At 40.6% G+C, this 8567-nt stretch overlaps 2 protein-coding genes across 2 annotated transcripts; both read left to right on the forward strand.

Annotated features, from left to right (window-relative positions):
• Positions 1-248: 248 nt before the first annotated feature.
• Positions 249-1343, forward strand: LOC140525531 (histone H3). The gene has a single exon (XM_072641028.1). It carries the CDS (start codon positions 277-279, stop codon positions 685-687), a length of 411 nt encoding a protein of 136 aa, XP_072497129.1. The 5' UTR covers positions 249-276; the 3' UTR covers positions 688-1343.
• Positions 1344-4165: 2822 nt separating this feature from the next.
• On the forward strand, positions 4166-7550 carry LOC140525542 (histone H2A type 1-D). Its single transcript, XM_072641042.1, has 2 exons — positions 4166-4822; positions 7317-7550. The coding sequence occupies exon 1, from the start codon at positions 4264-4266 to the stop codon at positions 4654-4656; it is 393 nt and encodes a 130-aa protein (XP_072497143.1). The 5' UTR covers positions 4166-4263; the 3' UTR covers positions 4657-4822; positions 7317-7550.
• Positions 7551-8567: the final 1017 nt, after the last annotated feature.

An 8567-nucleotide genomic window follows, 5' to 3' on the forward strand; every position in this document is an offset into this window, starting at 1 on the left:
ATTTAATTATTGTGCTAATAAGCCATGAGGGGAGGGTAGAAGGTGGGAGGTGGGAGGAAGGGGTGGGGGCGGGGAAACGTACAAATGAAGACATTTCTAATAGGTTCTGGTTAAAAGGGGAGGAGTATATCAATACCCAATGAAATTGACCAAATGCTTCCACATGGTGCCGGTAATGTTGAATTGCCCAATCAGGTTGCTCTTGGCTCTATAAATATACAGCAAGGCGTTGCTCTACCTTCATTTCTCTGCTGCTTTTCATCTTTTCTTTTTGCCATGGCTCGTACGAAGCAGACCGCTCGTAAGTCCACCGGCGGCAAGGCGCCCCGTAAGCAGCTCGCTACGAAGGCTGCCCGCAAGAGCGCGCCGGCTACCGGCGGCGTGAAGAAGCCTCACCGCTACCGGCCCGGCACCGTGGCGCTGCGCGAGATCCGGCGCTACCAGAAGTCCACCGAGCTGCTGATCCGCAAGCTGCCCTTCCAGCGGCTGGTGCGCGAGATCGCGCAGGACTTCAAGACCGACCTGCGCTTCCAGAGCTCGGCCGTCATGGCCTTGCAGGAGGCCAGCGAAGCCTACCTGGTCGGGCTGTTTGAGGACACGAATCTCTGCGCCATCCACGCCAAGCGTGTGACCATCATGCCCAAGGACATCCAGCTGGCTCGCCGCATCCGCGGGGAGAGGGCTTAGTTTTTAGTCCAGGTTGGCTACTTTTATGTTTATTTTACTCACAACTTTTAAAAGGCTCTTTTCAGAGCCGCCTACTTTACTCGCTAAAAAAGCTGTAACAAGATTAAGTCCTATCCTTTCCCTTATGTTAGCATTCCTAGTGAATGTAATGGCTTTAGGCTGGATATAGTAAGCAATATTTTGGTTTGCTTTTTAAAAAAATAGTAAGTGGATGTAATAAAGCTTAAAGGAGAAATGTAGATAATTTTTCCTAGTAAGTTGTGTGAGGCCAGATTTGAACTCAAGAAAGATGAAACTGCCCTGACTCCATACCTGGCACTCTATCCAGTGTGCCTCCTAACTCCCCTCCAGAATATTAGTCCCCATTTACTAAGATGAAATTTTAAAAGGTAATAAAATAGTATAAAGTATAAATCTTAAGATTCATGTAGATGAGTCCATAAGAACAAAATGGGAAGGGCAAGTTAGGCAGTTTGAAAAAGTTAAAGGAATTTAGTGAATTTCAAGCCAAGTAGTATGAGTTTTAAAAGAAAACTAATTTCACCAGGTAATTATTCTCAACTTGTAAAGTCTCCACCATTGCAAATTAGCAATCTATTTCTTAAGGTATTTTTAAAAAATTGTCAAGCATTTAACTTTTTTAACCTCTCACTGAAAAAAATATAAAAATTTAAATATACATAGTTCAGCAAAAAGGTGTGTGTGTGTGTGTGTGTGTGTGTGTGTGTGTGTGTGTGTTATCAGCAGGATACCATGTCACATTTTTATCCCATTCCCCTGTGATATGGGAAAAGAAAGCAAGAAATAAAAGGAAGAGAGAGACAAAGACAGAGAGAAAGAGAGAGAGAGAGAGAGAGAAAAGAAAAGATTAATTTTGGGCTACAAAAAGAGAAGTATACTCTGGGTCAAACCAAAGATAAATTAGTAAAGACACTAAAAACTAAAGTGCGGTCTGAATAAAAATATCAGAATAGTTAACAACCTTGAGTTCATATCATGTGAGGCTGTGGATGTAGGAAAGTGAGATGTTTATCCTTGAGAAGACTCAGACTTATCTAAAAAGGCTGTCATGTGGAACCAAGAATACAACTTTTTTTTTCCCAGAGGAAGAACTAAGAACAATGAATGAAAGTTGTACATAAGCAAATTTAGGCTTAATGCAATGAAAAACTTCCAAAAAATTAGAATTAACCCAAAGTGGAATCTACTGTCTTGGGAAGTAGTATATTGACCCTTATTGAAGGTTTCCACCAGAGTTTGGATGACTGCTTTTGCAGTTGTGGTAAGTTCTGGAGGGATATGGGTTGTACTAGATGGCCTTAAACTACAAAAATTCATTGGAAGTCACTTAACTACTCTGGGCCTCAGCTTCTTCCTGTAAAATAAGGGGATTTAATTAGATACCTTTGACATAACATCCTACTGTAAGTTTCTGATCTAAGACACCTTTTGTCCTGATTCAGAACGTATCACAGCACACATGACGTCCAACTAGGAGTTTATCAACTAAACTAGGACCTTAGAGTGATATTAGTGCCGCCAAAATGAGGCTTAACATTGTTTCATACACAGAGTTCTTTACAAATGCACCAACCTAAGGCAAACAGATGATAGGCATCTTTATATTAGTCATGAGTAATACAGTTGAAAGTTCTTTGGTATTCAGTAGTCCACCATTATGATTCATCAGTTCCTCACCTACTGTTTCCTTAGAATCCTCATGAGAGTTGGAAGGAAACCTGGAAATCACTAGTCCAACCCCTAATTATACAAATGAATAAAGAGAGATGAAAATGATATCCTATTCACACAGGGCACCATTATTTATTTTACTGTCTTCCTCTGTTCAGGATATACTACCTGCCACCTATCCCCATAGAGTTAATATTAGGTTTAAAGTAACCACCAGATAGAGGTTCATGATTTTATTTAACTACAGATTATACAATAAGATTTGCATTTTTCAACAATAATCCACAGTCCAGATTTAAGACATACTGAATCAAAAGGATGAGGTCTGGGGATGATACAATCAAATGTTTCTTCTACATTATAGCCATTCAAATACTTGAACACAACTAACATGACATCTCCTCAATCTTCTCTGCTAAGAAACCCTTTGGAACGATAGGACCTGTAGAGAAATAATGAAATCAATCATAAAGGGGCAACAGAGCCACAGCTATTTAGAGCAGCTCAGTGGCACAATAAATAGCAGGGCCTAGAGATAGAAAGACCTAAGTTCAAATGTCACATCAGATACTTAGCTGTGACACCCCCCCAGCAACTTACTTAACTTTAATTTCTTCCTCTATAAAATGGGGATATTAATAGTACATCCCAGGGTTGTTGGGAGGACTAAATAAGGTAATTGTAAAGGACTTGGCACAATTCCTAGAAACACAGATGCACTATATCAATGTTACTAATTGTTGCTGTTATTAATTTCCCACTTCTAAAGATATCAGACAATAGAATAGACAATTAAATTTCCTTTCAGATAGACAGGAAAGTTTAGGAACAAATATACAAGCCAATCTCGCAAAAGCAGACACTTGAGATGTTCAAAAGGACATGAACAAAAGAGGCCTAACAGCACTGTGTCTAATCTTCGCTTTAAGACTTTACGTCGAAGGAGACACTGGAAAAATTCCACAGTCCACTAAGGAACCTCGGGTGCCATTTAGGCCAAACCAAGTCCCCTTTTTTTACATGAGAAACTGAGGTCCAAAAATGTGCTAAATGACACAGGAAACAAAGACTGAATAAACTCAGGTCCTCTGACTCAAAAATCCAGATCATCCCACTATACTACACTATTTGTCTTTATTAAAAAAAAAAAACACAACAATTGGAACTTTTTCTTGCCCACAAATATACCCAAACTGTTGCAGTTGCTATTACTGTTGTTTTGGGGGTTTTTTTAAGAAACTAACTTTGACCTTTGAGTTTTACAAAAACTATTTGTGAACGGTTATACGCCGTTGCCTGAGAACTGTTTTGGAGCCCAAAACAGACAGCATTTATGGGCAGCTAAGGCCCTTTGGCTGTTTCCAGACACGATGGAAAGCTTTGTAATGCGGTCAGTCGAGCGGGAAGCATCCTGAGAGAAGCGTTCAGGTAGGGATCCACTTGATTGACAAAGATAACGGACGCCCGAGCTTCGGAACACGTAGGAAAAATAACTTCCTAAACTTAATTTGTCTCCCTTGTTTAGGGCATAGACAGCCTCCTTCCCGCCCTCTAGTTTAAAAACTAAAGACCCACATATTGGTTCTGTGTCTATTCAAATAAGGGTTTGTGAAATTCTCATGTTTCATTGGATGAAATAAAGCAACACTCCCTAAGTGGGAGGGACTATGTAAATTAAGAGATGCTAGCTTTACTTTGGTATTGGTCTATTCGCTAAATGACGTCTACAACCAATCAGACCGCATCGTTTTCTCTACCTCTTGAAGGTATAATAGGTTGCTGCGCCATGGCTAGCACAAGGTCCTTTTTGTAGGCAGAGAGAGGTTTCTCGAGCTCTTTGATTTTCCTTTTCCGGATCTCTTTTAGACAAGTTATATCTTGATCATGTCTGGCCGCGGAAAACAGGGAGGCAAAGCTCGTGCCAAGGCTAAAACTCGGTCGTCCCGAGCGGGCCTTCAGTTCCCGGTTGGCCGTGTGCATCGTCTTCTTCGTAAGGGGAATTATTCCGAGCGAGTGGGAGCTGGAGCGCCGGTGTATTTGGCTGCCGTGCTGGAATACCTCACTGCCGAAATCTTGGAGTTAGCCGGAAATGCTGCCCGCGACAACAAGAAGACTCGTATCATTCCGCGTCATCTTCAGCTGGCCATCCGCAATGATGAAGAGCTCAATAAGCTGCTGGGAAAAGTCACTATTGCCCAGGGTGGAGTCCTGCCCAACATCCAGGCCGTCCTGCTGCCCAAGAAGACCGAGAGTCACCACAAAGCTAAGGGCAAGTAAGACTGCCAAGATTCTGCCACCTTGAACCGTAGAAACCCAAAGGCTCTTTTCAGAGCCCCTCACGTAGACAAAGGGAGCTTGTACACCCATCCGCTGTAGGCAATGCAGCTCGAATGTAACGAACAGTTGCTTTCATTTAACCCCCAAAGGACGCAGCAGTTACAAGGTTTGTATGAAGCCAATATCCTTTCCTGCCCTGTTATTGTCCCACTCTTAGAACTGGGAAAGATTGCTGAGTAGTATCCTGCGTGGTCGGCTCTCTGACCCTATTTAGAATTTTCTTGGCAGATAAGAGTGCTTTACCATTTCCTTCAATTCATTTTGCAGATGAAGAACTAAGAGGTAAGTGATTTGTCCTGTCCCTTATTACACGCTGTTCATGTCTAAGGCTAGGTCTAAATTTCAGGCCATCACTTTAGCCATTGCGCCACCTAGCAACCGTGGAAGGGATATTAGTATGTAATCCGTAGAGGGACAAACAGCCCAGTTTGCGGGAAGTCATTCCTGAAGGTCACAGACTCATAACTCCTGCTGAAATAGGCAGGTTAATATTAAGTGCCTTTGCATCATCATTTTACAGAGAAAGTAAGCCTTGAGTTTAGTGCCAGGACAAAAACCATACTCACGTCTCCTGATTTCCAGACCAGATCTTCAGCTTGCTAAAACTTTTGAGTTGTGGTTAAAGCTCACCTGTTGTGCGCTTTTGCTAGCAAATTATCAGACCTTAATCACATAACCGAAGGGAATTGGAAAAGTACCTCTCGGGTTTTTACAGTAACACTGATTTGAAGCTAATTTGAAGCCCAGTAGCTCCACATCTTTCTCCATGGGAAGCAGGAGTTTCACCTTGGGTAGAATAGATAAAGCCGTGGATTTTTCTTTAACTGCCCTCTCCAGTAACTCGAGCTCCAGCCAGTGATACCCCTGTCTTTCAGCATCAAGCTCTGGCCTTCTCCCCAGCCCTAAATCTAATCTGAAGTCAGTTTCTGTGAGCAACTGCCTCTGCTAAGTCACCTCCATCTTACCCCTTGCTGCTGTAAAATTGAAATGTATTTGTCCAGCCCTAACCTCTCTTATCTTAAATTTCTAACTGCCCACTGAACTAGATTTTTCATAGACATCTTAAATTCACCATGTATGAATCTAAAGTCATTATAATGCTCCCTTCTTCCCAACTTCCGTATGATGACCAAGGACCCAGCACCTACATTAAAGAATCTGAATTATTTTTGACAGGAGAGAGAGGAAAAATCAATCAATTTCATCAGCCACCACATCCTGTCAATACCACTAGAATATCTCTGGCATATATACTCTCCTTTCCATCAGATCAAAGCCAACTTTGTATCCTGCCTAAACAAAAGAAATAATTTCTTATCTATTTTCCCCACTTCAATCTTTTACAATGTTGCCTGATTAATCTTTCTTATATACAAATGTAGGAACTTCAGGAGAAAACATTTATTTTCCAAAAACACATATGGTTGAATCATGTTTTCACTTTATTTGGGGAAGTCAAAAAATTATCAAAAGGGGGAAAAAGCTGTCATGTTAAACTCAGAGTTCTTATTTTTTTTTTAATTATGTAAAGTGGGTTCTGAAAACTTGTAAGGAAGATAGTGGTTTTGTAGGCATTATACATGTATCCATTTCTGCCAGTCTGAGGCCTTGTGAAAGATCCTGCATGTTTGCCATCAGCACTATTATACAAGTCTATGAAAATGTAACAGCACTTGTTCTCCCCAGCCCCCTTTTCAAGCTTTCCACAAGTTTGAAACGTGTAGGTGTGGCTCAGGATCTACTCTCAAATCCCCAACATTTCTTTTACTAACCAGTCAGAGGACAGATTAAGTTAAAGCAAAACATTTAATTACCTACCAAACCTAGACTGGTAAATAAAAGCTATTAAAGTCTTAATTGGTTAAGAAATGTGGATTGAATGAATTTCAGAGGAAGTGAGGTGAATGAGTAATTGTGGTAGAAGAGGGCTTGGAAGTGGCAATGGGGGAAAAAAGAGTGTTCTAATTTATCTCTCTACTGTACCCCTGCAAAAATTCAGGTTATCAGTGAAAGTACAACAATGCTGGAAAGGTTAGCCAGGGAATCTATGTCATCAAGAGGAAGCCAGGTCTCAATGAGTATGCAAACTAAAAAAAAATTACATCAACATATTTTTTCCTTTGTAATTCTATGCATTTTATTCGATGAATTTAAAATCAGCATTTTTGATAATGCTGAATGCTGAATAGGCTTCACCAGATTTTCAAAGAATTTCATGACAAAAAAAGCACAAGAATCCCTAAGTTAAGATAAGACTAAGTTCTAACCTGGCATTTAAAAGTCAAAATCTGTCTTCATCCTTCTGGGAGTAACGGCCCTTGTAAACTACATGCCCAGCCAGTGGACAGAGGGCATAGTAACATCTCTGGAAGCACAGTTTGGAAAAAATCTTTTCATGAACAGTGGTATAAGTGACAGTATCTGATTGGTTATAAGTGTCCTTTGACTAACCAACCTAAAGTTATCATCAGCTTTTTCACATATGGTCCACCCATTGGGACAAGCTTCATGGAATCATTCATCAAAACATACCACTATCTCTCATTTAAATACACCAACTACAACTTGACTAGACCTTTATTTTTTCCCGGAAATTTTAGGCTTTGCAAGGTTGCACAGTCCCTGAAGCCTGCCCAGTCTACCCTGGTTTCAAAAGATGTGTGACCGAAACTCAAGTGCCCAGCTGCAAGAAATTGTACTACATGTAGTTGTACTACAAGTACAGTGTACAAAATGCTGAAGCAGGTCCATCCTGACATATCTCATACAAGGTCATGGGCATCATGAACTCTTTTGTCAAAGATATCATCCCTGGAAAGGCATCCTGCCTGGATGTCGAATTACAAGAAGCACTCCTGTGTCATGTCCTGGGAGATCCAGATGGCCTCATTCCTGCTACTGCCAGGGGAGCTGGCCAAGCACACTGTCTCTGAGGGTGTCAAGGCTGTCACCAAGCTTCAAGTAGGCTTTGCATTTTGTACTAGAGGCAAGAGAGCTTCTTGAAAAGCAATCTTCTTGATAAGGACTCAATTATACCTGTGTTTTAAGAACATCAATTTTGCATCTGTGTGTAGGATGAATTGAGGATAGGGGAAGATTAAATTAAAAAAAGACCCTATAATGATAGAAAAGAACAGACTGGGAAAATAATATGGAAGAAAAACTGAAAAGACTTGGCAACCACTTGATATGGAAGGTAAGATAATGAGACATAAATAAAGGATGAGGGATGTGATATTCAGGTCAGATTCAGGACAGTGGTTCAAGTGTGAAAGAATTCACTTAGACATTCTCTGTAGCCAATGGGAGCTTTATTATGTGAAAGCTACCTGGGCCTTCTTGGCAAGAAAAGCTAATTTGAGACCCTGATATTTGGGGGAGTTACGCTCATATAGAGTTTTCAGAATGATGATATAATTTTAGAGGTTTTTATGGATTAAGGACAAGAAAGGATTTAATGACATAGAATGAGGGAAAGAAACAAAAGAGAATTTTTTATGGTTTAAAGATTTAAGGGCAGGGCAGGAGAAAACAAGTTAAAGATTAAGGGGTGGGGGAACACAAGATAAGGGAGACAAAAGCATTCTTTTTGTACAGATTTAGAAATTTTATGGTATTTCAAGATGAGGGGAAAAGGATTTTAGGACTCCCTTAAGAGTTACAGAATAAGCCCCAAACCCTCTCAGGAGGGTCTTCACAAAGTACTGGAAAAACAACTCAATATTCATTTTTACACTTATGGTTCCATTTATATCCACATCACTGAGGAGCAAAAAATGACTTGAGTCTGTGAACCTGTTTGATTGGAAGGTGCCTTAGAACCAACATCCTAAACCAACTCTTTTCTCCCA

The sequence above is a fragment of the Notamacropus eugenii genome, chromosome 2 (assembly GCF_028372415.1).
Source record: "Notamacropus eugenii isolate mMacEug1 chromosome 2, mMacEug1.pri_v2, whole genome shotgun sequence".
Lineage (NCBI taxonomy): Eukaryota > Metazoa > Chordata > Mammalia > Diprotodontia > Macropodidae > Notamacropus > Notamacropus eugenii.